The sequence below is a fragment of the Gambusia affinis genome, linkage group LG24 (genome assembly GCF_019740435.1).
Source record: "Gambusia affinis linkage group LG24, SWU_Gaff_1.0, whole genome shotgun sequence".
Lineage (NCBI taxonomy): Eukaryota > Metazoa > Chordata > Actinopteri > Cyprinodontiformes > Poeciliidae > Gambusia > Gambusia affinis.
In genome coordinates, this window is record NC_057891.1 from 1,195,332 (window position 1) to 1,213,758 (window position 18,427).

At 46.6% G+C, this 18,427-nt stretch overlaps 2 protein-coding genes across 4 annotated transcripts; both read left to right on the top strand.

The window, feature by feature from the left end:
- The first annotated feature begins 239 nt into the window (after positions 1 to 239).
- On the top strand, positions 240 to 7,475 carry si:ch211-132f19.7 (adenylate cyclase type 8). The gene is made up of 23 exons (XM_044109427.1): positions 240 to 924; positions 1,002 to 1,199; positions 1,278 to 1,517; positions 1,610 to 1,838; positions 1,938 to 2,087; positions 2,163 to 2,293; positions 2,385 to 2,496; positions 2,571 to 2,698; positions 2,767 to 2,925; positions 3,031 to 3,265; positions 3,347 to 3,535; positions 3,605 to 3,705; positions 3,919 to 4,120; positions 4,279 to 4,365; positions 4,508 to 4,635; positions 4,727 to 4,808; positions 4,884 to 5,042; positions 5,130 to 5,276; positions 5,634 to 5,726; positions 5,790 to 5,904; positions 6,184 to 6,308; positions 6,378 to 6,476; positions 6,539 to 7,475. Exons 1-23 carry the CDS (start codon positions 674 to 676, stop codon positions 6,719 to 6,721), a joined length of 3,543 nt encoding a protein of 1,180 aa, XP_043965362.1. The 5' UTR covers positions 240 to 673; the 3' UTR covers positions 6,722 to 7,475.
- Positions 7,476 to 7,707: 232 nt separating this feature from the next.
- Positions 7,708 to 17,771, top strand: xdh (xanthine dehydrogenase). 3 transcript variants are annotated; one of them, XM_044109423.1, is made up of 35 exons: positions 7,708 to 7,840; positions 8,719 to 8,776; positions 9,555 to 9,651; positions 9,783 to 9,891; positions 9,953 to 10,079; positions 10,167 to 10,228; positions 10,455 to 10,544; positions 10,620 to 10,700; positions 11,044 to 11,191; positions 11,282 to 11,374; positions 11,489 to 11,640; positions 11,705 to 11,798; positions 12,572 to 12,681; positions 12,817 to 13,001; positions 13,072 to 13,234; positions 13,303 to 13,392; positions 13,469 to 13,638; positions 13,767 to 13,890; positions 13,956 to 14,075; positions 14,147 to 14,243; positions 14,319 to 14,443; positions 14,630 to 14,763; positions 14,833 to 14,920; positions 15,001 to 15,087; positions 15,164 to 15,355; positions 15,433 to 15,578; positions 15,717 to 15,798; positions 15,903 to 15,998; positions 16,194 to 16,397; positions 16,503 to 16,555; positions 16,629 to 16,743; positions 16,827 to 16,892; positions 16,966 to 17,154; positions 17,237 to 17,404; positions 17,488 to 17,771. In XM_044109423.1, the coding sequence occupies exons 1-35, from the start codon at positions 7,754 to 7,756 to the stop codon at positions 17,536 to 17,538; spliced, it is 4,053 nt and encodes a 1,350-aa protein (XP_043965358.1). In that variant the 5' UTR covers positions 7,708 to 7,753; the 3' UTR covers positions 17,539 to 17,771. The 3 variants fall into 3 exon arrangements, with proteins under 3 accessions (XP_043965358.1, XP_043965359.1, XP_043965360.1); XM_044109424.1 differs by lacking the exon at positions 7,708 to 7,840 and adding an exon at positions 7,869 to 8,073; XM_044109425.1 differs by lacking the exon at positions 7,708 to 7,840 and having other exon boundaries at positions 8,749 to 8,776; positions 9,555 to 9,665.
- The last annotated feature ends 656 nt before the right edge of the window (positions 17,772 to 18,427 follow it).

Below are 18,427 nucleotides of genomic sequence, written 5' to 3' on the forward strand. Positions count from 1 at the left end.
CTCTGTTCTGTTTTTCATCCTATGAACTAATCTTCAGAGGATTCAATAAAACCCTTTACCCTTTCTTACCTACTGTTTTGTTCCCATTGAGCCAATTTAACTTAAATTCAGGTCTCTACTTTCAGTTTGGTGTAAAGCAGAAATCCTCTTTAATGGTTCTGGATACTTTAACACGGTTGAGTCAACAGGAAGTTGAAGTACAGTATAACAGCATGGCACTGGCCTCACCTGGCATTAGATTAACACCATCTGCTTCATCAGCACTCTGACGGCATCAATGGAGGCCTCTGCTAATTACAGACAAGAAAACCGGAGCATTATGATCAGACACAGAGAAACCACTAAATAAATGGAAATACAGAATTCAGACGCACTTTAAAGCATAATAATAATAAAAACTTGTTATATCTGTCGATGTTAAATCCTCTAGGAATCAACGATGTGCGAAAACCAAAGAGGCAGAGTGGAGCCCTGAGGTTCACCTCAGAGAAAAGTTTGACCCATGATTTAAAAGCCATGAAGTAAAAAACGAAGGGACCTATCAGATTATTATTGACTGACTGCACTGATTTGGCATAATGGACAATGGTCTGGCAGAGATCCTGACTGAAATCAGACGAGTGTTTTATGGTTTCTGCTCCACAGAGCTCCGTACCTCAGACCTACCATCCACATGACCATGACTGACAACCAGACCACTCTGATAAATGGCGACTGTGAGTCAGCCAGACAGCCCAGTGACATCACCTTCAGTGCGAACATCAGCCCCGCCCACGGTCTACGGAGGAAGCGTCTGCTGTGGCAGACCGCCGTCAGGAACATCATTGACCAGCACAACCTGTACTCTCTGAGGCTCGCTGGCGGCCTGGAGAGAGGCAGACACCGCATCACCGTCACAGACGCCTACATTGCTGACATCAACAGGTATGACACCTGATGCCATCAGCAGGTCACATTGGGATGTTTTGGTCTTTAATTGATTCCTTTCTGTGGTTCTGCAGGCAGATACGCAACAAGACGTCTCGTGGCAATTTTTGGCAGAAGCGTCGTTCGTCTGCAGCTCGAGTTCATCCAGCAACTCCAAGGATTTCTGTACAAACACAAGTCGCACAACGTTTGCTTACCGATGCCGACTTCTTTGTGTCGTACGGATCGACGATCCGAGGCGTCTTCATTCCTACCATGCAGCTAATATTCAAGTAGAGAAGCACAAACAAAAGGTAAAACAGTCTGATGTTCAACTGTTTTTAAAACTTGTGTTTCATCCGGACCACCAGGTCTGCTGACCTGGAGTTGACCTACCAGCAGTTCTCCTCAGCTCAGCGAAGAACCTCTCTGGTTGTCACCAACCTCATCGACATCTTCATCCGACTGTTCATCTCTCTGGTGATGTGGCCAACAGGCTGGGGGGCAGTGGCTTGTGACTGGCTGACCGGCCTGTTGCTCATTCTGTGGGCGGGGGTCTGTGGGCTGACAGTGGCAAACAAGGAGGTGATGACTTCCCCACAGTGGCTCCGGTATGTCTGAAGCTAAAGGCCGTTCACCCTCTCAACAATATTTGACAACCAACTGCTATAAACAGGTCTGGACTTGCTGTCCGTCCTCTCAGGTCCCTGTCGGTGCTCACCTGGGTGTCTCAGACCGTTCAGGTGTTGGTTGGGGTTTTCAGCTGGGCTGAAACTGATCACTCCTGGTATGTCTTCTTCACTCTGTTCTCCACCTACACACTGTTGCCACTGCCCCTCCCATGGGCGATTGCTGCAGGGACAATGACATCCACCCTGCACCTCCTAGTGGATGTCTGTTGGCACTACAGTGACCAAATTCTGATCAGAAGGGTTAGAAAACTTTTATACTTCTCACTTTTTACTGCCATATGATTTCCCTTTTCAGTCTAAATGCCTTTCCAGCTTCTTTATCTTCTTTCCTTTGTCCAGGTGTTTTCAAAAGGCTTGTTGTACCTGGCGATGAACACCGCTGGTGTCTTCATGAACTACCTGTCTGACCGGACTCAGCGGCATAGTTTTCTGGAGACACGGAGATGTATAGAAGGACGAGTCCGACTGGAAAGGGAGAACCAAAGACAGGTAAAGTCTTCCCCACTTAGGCACATTTACTCTTACATAAGACAAACATGTCCAACTCTGTCGTCTTTCTCTCAGGAGCGTCTGGTAATGTCCATCCTGCCACGCTTCCTGGTTCTGGAGATGATTGCCGACATGTCTGCAGTGGATGAATATCTGCTGCCTCAACAGTTCCACAAAATCTACATCCACCACTACAAGGACGTCAGGTTGCCAAACATTGTTCTGATCTGAAGCAAACCGATTTTCTAAGATCTACAGCTTCTGACACACCAGGAAACATCTTCTCTGTTTGTCCAGCATCCTGTTTGCAGACATCATCGGCTTCACATCTCTCTCTTTGATTCTTTCGGCTCAGGAACTTGTTAAAACTCTTAACGAGCTTTTTGGACGCTTTGACAGGCTGGCTGAGGTCTGGTCTCCTTTTCAACAATTTCTAAAATAAAAACTTTGAGGACAAGGTTAAAGTTTCTCTCGTCTGTGCAGGAGCACCAGTGTTTGCGGATAAAGATCCTTGGCGACTGTTACTACTGTGTGTCTGGAGTCCCAGAACCCCAGCGCGGCCACGCCCGCTGCTGTGTGGAGATGGGGCTCAGCATGATCAGCACCATACGGTAAGAAACAGACACCCCAAACACCATCTGCGCAGAGGTTTCTGTAACTCATGAACATGTTGGTGCAGGTATGTCCGTCGGGAGCTGCAGCAGGAATTGGACATGCGAATTGGCGTCCACTCAGGTTCTGTCCTCTGTGGGGTGTTGGGTCTTCAGAAGTGGCAGTTTGACATCTGGAGCTGGGATGTTGACATTGCCAACTGTCTGGAAGCTGCAGGAGTTCCAGGGTCAGCACCTTTAACCAACACCTGGGTCTCCCCAGAACAGCTATAACAACCGTAGAGCCAGCTCATGTTTCCAGCGATTGGTAAAGAGATGACTTCCTCTCTCAGGCAGGTGCACATTTCACAGGCCACTCTGGACTGTCTGGGTGGGATCTATGAGACAGAACAGGGCCACGGCCAGGACCGGAGTGAGTTTCTACGGAAACACAACGTTGACACTTACCTTATCCGCCCAGCAACACGGGAGGAGGCCCAGCCCCCTAAAGCAAGGCGCCCAAGTTATGATGAACTGACAACTTGGAGTGCTGAGTTGCCATTTGGAGACATCCTGGGAATGAATTTTGTAAGAACATGAAATATAGTTGCCAAAAATCTGGATATTTCAGGAGTCACGTCATTATTTTTTCCCTTGTCCTTCCTATAGATCTTGGCCACTTTCACCAATGGCTCTCTCACCCAGCTGCCCAATCACATCGCAGCTCAGCGTTCCGGTTCACGGGAAGTGAACAAGAGGATCTGTCAGGCAATGGAAGTGCGAAGCAGTGAGCGAATGAGGAAAGAGCACATCACCACGTTCACTCAGGTGTTCAAGGACTCCCAAATGGAGGGAAAGGTAACTTCCTGTTTGGAGATTCGTGTGTTTCAGGTATGATGGGCAGGTGGCTGATCACTTCTTTTTCAGTATTCTCAGATGAGAGATGAACTCTTCAAGTCTAACATGGTGTGTTCCTTCATCCTACTCATACTGCTGATGGCCGTCCAGGTGCTAATTCCTGCACCAAGGTATCCTTCTCTATTAACCATCAGATTAATTCCTACCAAAATGTTTCTGATGACAAACGGGTTTTTAAACCGAATTGCTTCAGTTTTATGTATACTTAATGGTACACTGCTCCTCACAGAGTTCTGCTATAAACAGAACATCATCAGCGAAACGGGGAACGCTGAGTATTTACCCTCGTTTACCAGACTGGTGCTGTTTCTGTCTTTGTTGAGGTGGAGTCCAATGGTGGCCCAGTTCATCATCAGTGGCTTTGTCTACTTCCTGCTCCTGTTGTTGACTCTGGGGGAGGAGTTTAAATGTTGCCCCTCCCCTCTACAGTCACTCTGCTGCTGGGTTCATGAAACCAAGTACGCACGAACTGTCCTCATGCTAACTGCCATCACTGTCAACTCTGTGATCGCCTCTGTGAACATCGTAAGTCTGAATGTTTTGATTTTAGTCATTTTGACAGTCACAACCCACAGAAGGTTATAGGCTTCATGCTGTGTTCAGGGCTGCTGGGAAACTGGATCTGCTGCTGTGAAGGTCAAAGTTTAGGCACTGAAGCAAATGAAGTTTCTTCTTCTTTTCAGCTCTGGTGTGACTGGTCAGAATCCGGCGTTACTCAGACTCTACCTCCCTCCAGATGGTCAGACATGAACATCTGTACTCATCCAGAGGTGAGAGCTCCTTCATTCTGGACTCCCAGAACATGAAGCTGACGTCATACCTACGAAAGTAACCTGCAATGGTAGCCTGTAGCATTAGCCTGTAGCAGGAACATGACAGCAGCCTTCAACCTGTGCAGCTTTTGGTTGACAGTTCATGGTGCTGAGCGTTGTGGTCGCCATGGTTACCTGTGCAGTGTTCCTCAGGCTGAGCTGCATGCTGCAGCTGGCCTTCCTGCTGCTGACCGCCGGGTTCTACGCCTACATCATCGAGACTCGGAGGTACGTTCAGGTGCTGTGGGACGTCTCTGAGTGGACGGACGCCTCATGCCGTCTCCTGTCTCACCTTGTCCTCCTGTTGATCTGAGGTCAGCTCCCAGCAGCTCTGCCAGGGGGGAGTTTGTCTGGTTCTCATGACGATGTTCGTGGTCACAGTCCTCTACAACAGCAGACAGGTGAGGCCAGCAGGACAGACTGCTCACCTGAGCTTCTGTCTTCAGCATCTCATTCCTGCTCTTCTTCGTTGGTAGCTGGAGGCCATGGCGCGGCTGGACTTCCTGTGGCGCCTGCAGGCCGGGAAGGAGGTGGAGGACATGAAGGAGCAGCGTGAGCACAACGAGTGTCTGCTGCTCAACATCCTGCCGTCTCACGTGGCTCAGCACTTCCTGGAGAGAGACACCAACAACGAGGTGACCGCCTGGGCGGGCCAATCCCATGATGCATCAGTCTGTCTCTGTAGCTGGATGAACCAACCTGCTGCTGTGTTTGGACGCTAGGAGCTGTACGCCCAGTCGTACCAGCGGGTCGGGGTTCTGTTCGCCTCGCTGCCCGGGTTCTCTGACTTCTACGAGCAGAAGGAACTGGTCCATCAGCACGTCGAGTGTCTGCGGCTTCTCAACCACATCATCAGCGACTTTGACGAGGTCAGAACGGCTCAGACCCTGTTCACTGGGGAGTCCAAACTTTATACCAAAATGGGCAAATTTAAAGCATAAATTCACTAAATTAAGAATAAACAAAGCTAAAGGAACTCAGTGTTTCAGCTTTTAAGAAATTATTGACTTAAGACAAACTCCCATATCTTGCCGAACAATTACCTGAGTCAGTTCTTCCTTATGCTTCAAGTGTACCAAGATATCAGTTGTTCTCTATTGTCGTTGGACAATTTTGTTTTACCATTCTCAACTCATGGTCAGCGGCTAAACAGAATCATTTCCGGGCCTCAAACGGCCCGCGGGCCAGACGTTGGCCCACCCTGATTAACCCGCATGTCGCTGCAGCTGCTGGACGAGTGTTACTTCCAGGAGGTGGAGAAGATCAAAACCATCGGCAGCTCCTACATGGCCGCCTCGGGCCTCTCACCTGACCAACAGGTGAGTGTCTTTCTGCCTCGGCTTGGTGCTGCAGCCGGTTGCTAACGGTGATGTGTCCATCAGGAGAGCGACGACGGCTGGCGTCATCTCAGTGAGCTGGTGCTGTTCGCTCTGGCCATGCAGGAAACACTGCGGCAGATCAACACGCAGACTGGAAACCAGTTCCAGCTCAGAGTCGGTGGGGGCAGAAACACACACACACACACACACCCACACAGACAGAAAACACACAGATACACACACACACAGAAAGAATTTCATTTCAAATTTTCACCTTATTTAAAAAACTATTTTCAAATATTTATATTTTACTTAGGATCATATCTGTTTTTGTTTCTTATAAAATATATATTTTTTAATTTTATGCATATCTTAGTTTTTTCAATTCTAGTATTTTCTATTTATTTTTTTCTTCAGTGATTTCAAATCTTCATGCAGTTCTCTCTCTGGCCTGCAGGTGTCGCCCACGGCCCGGTGATCGCAGGTGTGATCGGCGCCACCAAGCCGCAGTACGATATCTGGGGGGCGACAGTGAACATGGCGAGCCGGATGGAGAGCACCGGGGTCAGCGGGAGGATCCAGGTGAGCGCACCTGTCTGTGGGAGGAGCTTATGCAGCTATCACCATCCTCATCATCTTCATCTCCTTCAGGTCCCAGAAGCCACCAGCTGCATTTTGGTGGAGCAGGGCTTCCTACGGCAGCTCAGAGGGGACATTTATGTGAAGGGCGTCAGTGAGCGACATGGAAAGGTCGGTAGTTCAGCTCCAGGTCGCGGCGTTTAGGTGAAGCTCTGACGCGTCTCCTCCTCCAGGTTCGGACGTTCTTCGTGAGCAATCGGGACGAGCGGTCCAGCTTCGTGGAGCGCGGCGGTGGGCGGGGCTTCAGCATGAACAGGAACACGCTGGGAGCGGTGGTCTACAGCCTGGTACAGGCTAGGAAGAGGGAGAGGCTGAGGGAGGAGAACGGAGGCTTCCACCTGGTCGAAGCCTCATGATTTTCAAAATAAAAGCCTTCCTGGAACACAGCTCAGCAGAGCATTGAAGGCAGATTCACACATGAAACCCAAAGAAATGTTCAGACTGATCTTTTGTCTTTAACCTCAAAGTTCTGACAAACCGGGGCCAACAAGCTGATCCTTCCTCACCAGACCCAACTGGACCTGACCTCCAGATGAAGACATAATGATGCATCGCTCAGTGTTAGGTTGTTTTTTACCGTTTGAAGGAGCTGTAGCGCTGAAATGTAAATGTTTGGAGGTTATTGTTGTATTTTTGTATCATTTTGATTCCTAAAACATCAAATATAAACGTATAAAATATGTTAGTGAATTTATTGTGAGTGGAGTTCCTCAGGGTTGTGTGTTCGGGTCCCTGCTTTTAGCTCTGACCAGTTAAAGGTTTCACATTACAACACCGCGCTGCGTCTCATCGTCTCCATGGTAACCAACAGCAGACCTCTGGAGGGCAAATCGAATTGATCCGAAGCCGTGAATCACATGAAGCTCAGAGTGAGGCGACTCTGATGTGAGTCAGGATCCAAACGAGATCCGACCTTTAATATGGAGGAAAGAAAAGAAAATTAAAGATTTAAACTGAATCAGTGGAAGAAAATCAGAGCGGGTCAAAGGTCATCCTCAGTGAGGTTAGAGATCCATCAGCAGGATTATGAACAAATGATTTTAGGTCACTTTTACTCACAGGATCATGTTTTATGAAATTAAAATATTTACATTTTTATGATTAATAATCCTCGTTTTTACTCTCCATGTCTGCAGCACGTGACCTCACGCCTCTAAACACGTTACCTAAGCCATACTGTCCTGACCTTTAACCCCAAGCTGTGAATAATTAGCCTGCAGCGGCGTGTAATAACTTTATGATCAAAGTTCTGACTGTGGCGGGTCGTCGGCCCAACTGCAGTCAGATGACTGGAACGGATCTGACTCCTGTTGGACCGCAGGTTCTGGGAGGAGGAAGAGGAGGAAGAGGAGGACCTTCCTCTGAAAGAGCTTCATAGCACCAGCAGGATGGAGACCAGCAGGAACAGAACCATGGCGGACTCTCAGAACCGGACCGGCTCTGATGAACTCGTCTTCTTCGTGAATGGAAGGAAGGTAAGACCGGGTCGGTTCTGGTTCTGGTGGAACTCAGGAGTTCAGTCTGATCCCATGCTGCATGTTGACCCACTGATACCAGGCTCGGTTCTACTGACCCGACCCGGATGGAGAAATCTTCATTAATCATCTGCAGTTTGGAGAAAACAGAAAATATTCGGGAAGGATTTATCTGATCTGATAAATCAGCCGGTTCTGGTTCCAGACCCAATCCGTCCTTTACTGAGGCTCCAGTATGTTCAGTTTATATAAATGAGGTTTAAATACTGAAATCTAGATTTTATTTGTTTTATTTTCATTTATTAGTCTTTTCCTGATTTAGACGTTTCAATTGTACCTTAATGAATTATTTATTGCTTTTTTAAATTATTTGTCAAGTTATTTTAATTAATTTATTATATTTTAAATAGTTTTTATTCATTTGATACATTTAAGAATTACTTTTTGTTTGAAAATGACAGAAATGCTGCTACAGTATGTCTGAATTTCATAAATTAGATTTAATTTGCTTGTTTGTTTATTTATTTGTATTTAATTTTCATTGATTTATTTAGAACTACTTTAAATTATTTCTTTATTTTTTTATTTATCTTTTTATTTTAAAAATGTTCAGATATTAAAATTTAAATGTTAATTTTTATTTGAATCTAATCTTATTTATTCTTAATAACCATCAAAATATTTTTTTAATTTCATTTATTTTATTTGTGCATTTAATATTTTCTAATTCTTAAAATGTTCAATTTAATGTCAGTAAATTAATTTTGATAATTATTTTTGTTTGTATTTTTTAATCTACATTTCTTTAATTTATTAAATAACATTTTTAAAATTATTTTTATTGTTTGTTTAGATTTTTATTCTATTAACTGTTGCAGATTGTTGAAAAGAATCCCGATCCTGAGATGACCCTGCTGACGTACCTGAGGAGGAAACGTAAGATCCGACCCACATTTCACCAGCAACCAGTTAAACATTTTTATATCAACTTCCTGTCAGGTTAGAGAACCAATCACAGAGCAGGACCTACATCAACAACAACAAGAGTTCAGATCTGAAACTTACAGAACCAGATTCATCAACTTCCAGGCGTCGACATCAGGACAATAAAAACTAACAAATATTATCTAAAATATCTGTGACGCAAAACAAAGGTTGGATTTCAACCGAGGGTTCAGTCGAGTTTCCAGGGAAAACATGGAATCAGTGATGAAGATTTAAACAAGGGAAGATGAGGAACCCCAGAATGAAGTGAAAGTACAACTAGAAAAAGGTCAGAGGTCAGAGAGAGACTGATGGAGAGGAAGGATGGATCAACAGAATCAAAGAGAGCCGCTCAGTATCCAGTGAAAACCTTCTGGGTTTTATGGAGAAAACTGTTTATAGGAGACAGCAGGTCAACTGAGAGGAGCAGGACGATGAATCAAAACGGAGTTTGAGGAGAGAAATTATATTTAGCATCTTGAGAAGGACCAGAGATCGTGACACGGTGGTGGACATTATGAGATTTAAGACTTTGGAAGGTGATTTCCCTTCAGGTCTCTGGTTGAGTGAAGACGTTTGGACTTCCTCTGGTGACTGCTGATTTAGAGTTTTGTAGTTTTCTATGTTAAACATTGAGTACATGAGCAGTCAGGAGGTCAGAGTGAAGATTTGACCAGTTCTGCCAATGATTCCCTGATTTCCACATTAACTCACGGTGTGTGTCCCTCAGTGGGGCTGACAGGAACCAAGCTGGGCTGTGCTGAGGGGGGATGTGGCGCCTGCACCGTCATGCTGTCCCGATACCAGGCGGAGCCGCAGCAGCTGCTGTATCCTCCGCTGGGTGAATGAACCGAGCCTGGACTGCGGTCATGTGCTTCCATCTGACTTCTGAGACTTTTCACACCAACAAACTGATTTCACAGCTGCTCAATGAACTGTTGTCTTCAACTGATCTCAGACATTACGCCGTGAACGCCTGCCTCGCACCCCTGTGCTCTCTACACCTGGTTGCCGTGACAACGGTGGAGGGAATTGGCAGCGTGGCGAGGAAGCTGCACCCTGTACAGGTGAGACCAGGTGTCACCGTCTGAAGCTTCATCAGTGGCATCAACATTCGTCTCTGTTCAGGAACGGATCGCCAAGTCTCACGGCTCTCAGTGTGGTTTCTGCACTCCGGGAATCGTCATGTCCATGTATGCACTGCTGAGGAACAACCCCACTCCAAACATGGCCGACGTGGAGGAGGCCTTCCAAGGTTGTTGTTAGTAGAGGCATCAGACTCTGACTCTCATCTTAATCTGAGTTGTTCTCATGTAGTAATGAAAATAATCTCCACTTTCAGGAAATCTGTGCCGCTGTACAGGATACAGACCGATTCTGGAGGGATACAAAACCTTCACGGTGGTACGAACAGACGGCTTCGTGGTTCTGGTTTCAGTAACTTTAAGATGTCTGTACCAACGTAGAGGCCATAAGCTGTCACCATAGAGACAGTAACAACTACCAGGTGTAAAAAAACAGAACAATGATTCATAGGTTTACCATGAGAGCAGCAGCAACATATATTGACAGCAGCAGATTCCAGCTGTCCACATGAAGACAGTAACAATTTTAATTTGTGTTCTTCTAGGAAGGCGGATGTTGTGGAGGCAAAGGACAAAATGGCTGCTGTGTGACCAATGGGAACGGAGCTTTCCAAGGGTCAAAGGTCAAACCAGAGGCAAGCCTCACTAAACGCCGACATCACTACAAATATCTTTGGTTTGACCAGCTTTAAATGTAGATTGTTTCACAGGAGGCCACATCTCTGTTCAACACAGCAGACTTTGAGCCTTACGATCCCACACAGGAAGTCATCTTCCCCCCTGAACTCATGGTGAGGAATGCAACACCTCTGGAGATTCATTCAAAGAGGTTTCATAAGTTAAACCAGGCAAAGTACCATGAATATGTTACATATAAACCTGACTATCATCTGCATATGGTTGAACATAGGCTTTTGTTTCAGCCAAAATCTAAACTACACAAATGAACCACTGCAGTCCAGGTGTACTACAGTAATCCAGTACTACAATACTACAGTACTACAGTACTACAGCTGTAGTATCATTACTTTGACTGTAATGTGTGAGAAAATAATCCACTACCAAGCTATTTTAACCCTTCACTGATTATTTGATTAATGACAAACCTTTCTTCTTGCCTTTCTTCTCCCACAGAATCTGTCTAAAGGTCAAAGATCATCACAATCTCTGTGTTTCCATGGAGACCGGACTACATGGCTGCAGCCAGAGAGCCTGGATGAGCTTCTGCTCCTGAAGTGGAAACATCCTGAAGCCCGACTGGTGGTAGGAAACACTGAAGTGGGTGAGTTTTCTGCTTCCCTACATCCCTACATCCCTCCATCCATCCATCCATCCATCCATCCCTCCATCCATCTCTCCCTCCCTGTTCCAGGCATTGAAGTCAAATTTAAAAACATGGTGTACCCTGTGGTCTTGGCTCCGGGTTTCATCGCTGAGCTGAACGCAGTGACTCACACTGAGGATGGTGAGAATGATTCTTCCTAAAGTAGCACAAACATCATTAACTTCATTCATTTTAGCACTAAAAGTCCAAAATATACAAAACAAGATGTGACTAAGCATCCTCTCTGGTCTGTAGGCATCGTGTTTGGTGCAGCATGCACCCTCAGCCACATGGGGGCGGTGCTGAAAGAGGCCGTTCAGAGTCTTCCTCCTCACCAGACTCAAGTCTTCCAGGCCATCTTGGAGCAGCTGCGATGGTTTGCAGGACAGCAGATCCGTAACGTAGCTGTGAGTTTCTGAAGAACGTTCAGGTCATCTGAAGTACAGTCTGTGTAACTGGTTGTGTTTTCAGGCTGTTGGTGGAAACATCATGACAGCCAGTCCCATTTCAGACCTCAACCCAGTGTTTATGGCAGCGGGCTGTAAACTCACGCTGAGGGACAAAGGTAGAACTTTTCCTCCTGGTTTATCTGGTTCTGTCTCTGTGTGAAAATGAGTCCAGACCCTCCTAAAGATGCAGCCACTGAGAGACAAAACGTCCTGATGTCACACTGTCTCTGTTTGTCAGAGGGGGCGGAGCTTGAGTGACCTTTAATCAAGAGTCCAAACTGGACATCTTTCTGCATGTAAACAACCTGTTACATAAGTTTTCACCAGAACTTGTGCAACAGAGTGTTTAATATTTTCTCACTCATGAACCTTTTGTCTTTTTAGGCTTCCTGTTCTACAGGACAAAAGATTGATGAGTAATTCAGTTAGATTTTCTCATTCAGGTCTTTCCAGATGATTAACAGCAAATCCCACATTCATCTCTGTTATGATGGGTAAACCTTTGTTCTTCTTGCTACTTCAGTAAAATCTTTGAGGTGCTGCAGAAACCAGAACAGGAAGTTCATCAGTTTGATGGAAAGACCTCAGAGAGGCATCTAGTCCAACTTACCTAGGTCATCTTCAAGTCCATCAATTTGCTGACAATCTGTCCTCTGGACAGATGAGACCAACATAGAGATGTTGGACCGTTATGGACAGAACCAACTGTCAAGCCCGGTGGTGGAAGGGTGATGTGGGTTTATTGTACACCTACTGGACCTGAACACCTAGTGGTCATTGAGTAGACCATGAAGCTCTCTGGAGCCAAATGTCATAGGAAATCAAGAAAACTCTTCCATTTTCCTATTACTGCATTTTAATTGGCCCCCTTCACTTCTCCATCCACCAGATGGCAGTCGGGAGGTTCAGATGGACGACGGTTTCTTCACAGGTTACAGGAAGACAACTGTTCAACCTCAGGAGATCCTGCTCTCTATACTCATCCCATACAGCAAGAAGGTTGGTGTCACATCAGAACTATGGTCTCTCACCAAACTATCATGAATGTCTTGAAGCCTAAACCTGAGTCTGGTTGTCCTCTACTGATAACCTTCTCTGCCTACTTTCATCCTGATTCTCATCCTCTCTCCACAGTGTCAGTTCGTCTCAGCCTTCAAGCAGTCTCCACGCCGTGAGGATGACATCAGCATCGTCACCGCGGCGATGAGCGCCATCTTCTCTCCTGGGACTGATAGAGTTAAAGACCTGAGACTCAGTTATGGTGGCATGGCGCCGGTGACGGTACTGGCCAAAAAGACGGCAAACCGGCTGCTGGGAAGGTAAGAACTGAAGGGTAAAGGTCAAACCGTTAGAGGAAGACTGGATTCAACAATGGGCTGCTTTATGCAGGCAGTGGGGGGAGGAGCTTCTTCAGGAGGCTTGCTCCTCATTGGCTGAGGAGATGAGCCTCGACCCCTCTGCACCTGGCGGCATGGTGACGTACCGGCAGACACTGACCCTAAGCCTTTTCTACAAGTTCTACCTGATGGTTCTGCAGAAGCTCAGATTGCAGGTTTGAGTTCAACTTCTTCCATCTAATGAAAGTAAAACCAGACAGTCTTTTAAGATTTGTTCTGTCAGGGTCTGAGTGTTCAGGAGGTTAGCTCAGAGTGCCTGAGTGCCACACAGATTTACCATCCAGAGACACCGTCCAGCGTTCAGGTTTACCAGGTACAGCAAACACACCTCCACCACGCAGACAAACGCATCTAATGTCCAGGAGTGTAACTCTCTGCTCAACCTGCAGGCGGTGCCAGAGGGGCAGAACCAGGATGACATGCTGGGCCGTCCCATAATGCACCTGTCAGCCTTGAAGCAGGCCACAGGTGAGGCAGTTTACTGTGACGATGTGCCTCTCTACGAGAACGAGCTTTACCTGGCCCTCATCACCAGCTCCAAGGCTCACGCTAGGATACTGTAAGACACACTACGGTCACACCTGGACAGTAACACACACCTGTACAGTAACACACATCTGGACAGTAACACACATCTGGACAGTAACACACACCTGTCCGGTCTCACCTGCTGTGTGTTTGCTGTAGCTCTGTGGATGTATCAGCGGCAGAGCGGTGTCCCGGAGTCGTCTGCTGTCTTTTTGCCAGTGACGTTCCCGGCAGTAACGTAACTGGAATAAGACAAGATGAGACAGTCTTCGCCGACGGCCAGGTGTGTTTCTGTCAGACCGATCAATCAGGTGGTTCATGTTAATGATGTGTCTGTTGTTTTCACAGGTGACCTGTGTGGGTCACATTATCGGTGCCGTGGTGGCCGACTCTCAGCTTCATGCTCAGAGAGCTGCCAAAGCTGTGAAGGTCCAGTATGAGGAGCTGAAGCCCATCATCACCATCCAGGTGAGACCAGAACCACCTGAACGCTCAGTCATCACCGTAGAACTGAACCACATTTTTGTTTCCTTCAACAGGAAGCCATTGCTGCCCAGTCCTTCTATGAACCAATCAGAACCATCCAGAATGGAGACCTGGAAGCAGGCTTTAAACAAGCTGATCACATACTGGAGGGTACAACAATCTGCCCATTGACCTCCATCTGACCTTGGTTAATTAGATAGTAATTAGCAAATGACTGTCTCTAAGGTGAGATCCATATGGGAGGTCAGGAGCATTTTTACCTGGAGACCAACGTCACTCTGGCTGTTCCCCGAGAAGAAGATGGAGAAATGGAGCTCTTCATTTCCAGCCAATCACCTTCTGATTCTCAGGTAACAATCAGAAATCTCTGCAAAGTCCATGACAGAGGCACAGCTCAGGAAGCTGTCAGCCATGTTCAAAAACTAAAACCACAAATAACCTTAACCCTATTTCTAAGTTTAAATGTTCACTTTCATTCAGAGTAGAAAGTATCAACCCTCCAATCCGACACATTTTGTTTGTCTCTTGTCCTCCAGTCTTTTGTAGCAAAGGCCTTGGGTGTCCCAGCAAATAGGGTGCTGGTACGAGTTAAGCGGATGGGTGGAGGGTTTGGAGGAAAAGAAAGTCGGACCACCGTGTTGTCCACTGTTGTTGCCGTGGCAGCAAACAAGTAGGTGTACCTTCATTTCATGTTAAAACTCTGAAACTCCAAAGATTGAAAGAGTTTTGTGTGTTTCAGGTTGAAGAGACCCGTCAGGTGTATGCTGGACAGAGATGAGGACATGCTGATCACTGGAGGTCGTCATCCGTTCTACGGGAAATACAAAGTATACATAGTTCACCTAAGCTTCTTATAGAGGTAACATTATTGGGAGGGTCTGAGCTTCACTCCTTGTTTCTGTCGTAGGTTGGTTTCCTCCAGAGTGGGAAAGTAGTCGCTCTGGATGTGGCTTTCTACAGTAATTCTGGAAACTCCATGGATCTCTCCCAGGCAGTGAGTTTCATCCACAACCAGGATTTCTCTCCTTTTCATCACACGTTATGCTGACGATACTTTGCTTCTCATTCAGATTATGGAGCGCGCTCTGTTCCACATGGAAAATTCATACCGTATACCAAATGTGCGTGGCCAAGGTTTCCTGTGTCGCACCAACCTCCCATCCAACACGGCCTTCAGAGGCTTTGGAGGACCTCAAGGCATGATGGTCGCTGAGAGCTGGATTACAGATGTGGCTCATAGTCTGGGCCGCTCACCTGAGGAGGTCTGTCCATGAATAAATGTCTGAGCAGCTGGACTCTGGTGTCGGAGTGTCCAGTTAACGGGTCTGTTCCCCTACAGGTGCGCCGGTTGAACCTGTACTTGGAGGGAGAGTCAACGCCCTACAACCAGATCCTGCATGGGCTCACACTGGATCGCTGCTGGGACGAGTGTCTTTCACGGTCTGAATACGAGCAACGAAGAGCTGCTGCTGATCTCTTTAACAGGTAAAACTAATGAATCTGAAGGAAACGTTTAGCTCCAAACTGACAACAACTAGACTGATGGATGTTTCTGATTAGTTTTGAACTCTTTCACCTCTGAAGTAACAAAGTGCATAAAAAGATTTTGGTGTTTCATTTCAGACAGAACCGATGGACCAAACAAGGACTTGCCATTGTGCCCACTAAGTTTGGCATCAGCTTTACAGGCACCTTCCTCAATCAGGTTGGCTCCACTGGGCAGTGATCTGCTGCAGGTCAAGCAGTTTTTGAGGAATCTAAGGAGTTTATTCATGAATAAATTTGACCTACTGTGTTCTTTGTCTTCAGGCTGGTGCTCTCGTCCACATCTACAGAGACGGCTCTGTGTTGTTGACTCATGGAGGGACAGAGATGGGACAGGGTCTTCACACCAAGATGGTCCAGGTGGAGAACTGAAAAAACAATAACTTGTTAACACACAGCCCTCTTTAAATCATCAATCACGTCTTCAGCTGCTGATTTTACCTTATTTAAGAAGGAACTGTCCCGCCTTATGGCCATCAGAAAACAGCAGCTTTCTGGAAAAATAAATTACTGTATAAAGGTGCTACATTAAAATATGAACTGAACTGTCTCCAGGTTGCCAGCAGGGTTCTGGGTATTCCCTGTTCCAAGATTTTCATCTCAGAGACCAGCACCAACACCGTGGCCAACACCAGCCCCACCGCTGCATCCGCATCCTCCGACCTCAACGGGGCGGCCGTTCAGAACGCCTGTGAGACTCTGCTGAAGCGCCTGGAGCGGTTTAAGACCAAGAATCCCAAAGGATCTTGGGAGGACTGGGTGAGAAGAACAGATAGGTCACACAGTCTTGTTGTTTCTTTTTCTTTAATCTAGATGAACATCTTGGGTCTTTTAAATGTCCCAATGTTGGTTTGTGTTTTCTAGGTGAATGATGCTTACTTCGACAGAGTCAACCTCAGTGCCAACGGCTTCTACAAGTGAGCTTTCAAGTTCAGTCACTGTTTTGATTTGAGTTCAACCAAACTGGAAGGGTTTCCTTTGCTTCGTTAGGACTCCAGATCTGGGCTATGACTTTGACACCAACTCAGGCAGAGTCTTCAACTACTACAGCTACGGAGTGGCTTGTTCAGAGGTGGAGATAGACTGTCTGACTGGAGCTCACAAGGTGTGTACTGTCTTTATACTTTAACCCTCAGATTACTGCTAAAGGGAAGGAGTTTTGACTTTTCTCGTCATTTTGTGTGGCAGAACTTGAGGACCACTATAGTGATGGATGTAGGCCACAGTTTGAATCCAGCCATTGACATCGGACAGGTAGGTCATCAAACACTCTGCCGTGGTTTAATCTGATCCCCTGTCTGGTCTACATCTTCTCCTGTGGGTTCAGGTTGAGGGGGGCTTCATGCAGGGTCTGGGCCTCTTCACGCTGGAGGAGCTCCATTACTCCCCTCAGGGGGTCCTCCTCACTCGGGGTCCTGGTTCCTACAAGATTCCAGCCTTTGGCGACATTCCCACTCAGCTGACCGTCTCGCTGCTCCGAGATGCTCCCAATGAAAAGGCCATCTTTGCCTCCAAGGTAACATCGCTGACCCTGCAGACAGAAACATCCCTGCTGTCATCCAGAGCAGGACATTTTAAACCGACTCTCTCTCTACCAGGCGGTGGGCGAGCCTCCTCTCTTCCTGGCGGCATCTGTTTTCTACGCCATCAAAGACGCCATCAGAGCCGCCAGGGCGGAGTCACGGATGATGGGACCCTTTAGGCTGGACAGCCCGGCCTCAGCAGAAAGGATCCGCAATGCCTGTTGTGACCGATTCACCAAACTGGTATGAAAACCTCCAGGAACATGCTTCAGTGGTGCAGAAATAAAAACCTTCCTGATTGTTTGGTTCTGCTGGTTTCCTCCCAGTGCCCTCCAGCTGAGCCAGGAACCTTCACGCCCTGGTCGGTACGGGTTTAGAGGATCTGGTCTCAGTTTACAGAAGCCGTGATCGTCTCATCATCCTGGTTGTGATGAACTGCTGGGGGTTCTGTTCTGGATACTTCAGATGATACAGAGAAACTCAGAGGTTCTGGGAGGATTTCCACAAATCGTCAATAAATAAATCTGCTTTGTCTAATTTCACCATCTGTAAAGATGTGAGCTACATGACGATGAATGAGTCTGGAGAAAATAAAACTTGATGAAATCTGCTTGATTTTCTGTGTTATCCTTCAACAAACGGGCCAGAATGAAGCTGCATTCTGAACTCTGGCCAGCAGGGGGAGCTGCTGTTTGAGAGGACATCAGTTTGGATGCAGGGAAGGCTTCTTGGTGAATTCATAGATGAGAGGTCTGTAGTTTTAGGTGTAAGAAGATTCCTCCTTTCATCAGGTGCTGCCTTCAGTGATGTCACTTCCTGTTTTAGAATCACAACAGCTTAAAAAACACATTTTAAACATGAGTACTAGCATCTTCAGTGACCATATAAGGTGTTCCTGACAGCGGCATCATGTGATGTGGTTACCAGGTGATTTAGTTCAGATCAGTTGGTTTAGTTGTCCACAGATAAAAAGGTCTGATGAGACTGAAGGGGAAATGTTTGGTTATAATGATCATTGTTACATTTGGAGGAAAGCAGGGAAGCTTACCATTCACACTGTGAAGTATGGAGGTGGCAGCATCATGCTGTGGGCTGCTTCACTGCAGGAGGACCTTCATAACATGACATCATGAGGAAAAACTGTTATGTAGAAACATTTAAGGAACATCTAAAGACATCAGCCAGGACTGGATGTGAGCTTTTGAGTTTGAAAAAATGTTTTAGCTCCAATTTCTGCTTTTAGCAAATAGAAATAACTGATGCAAC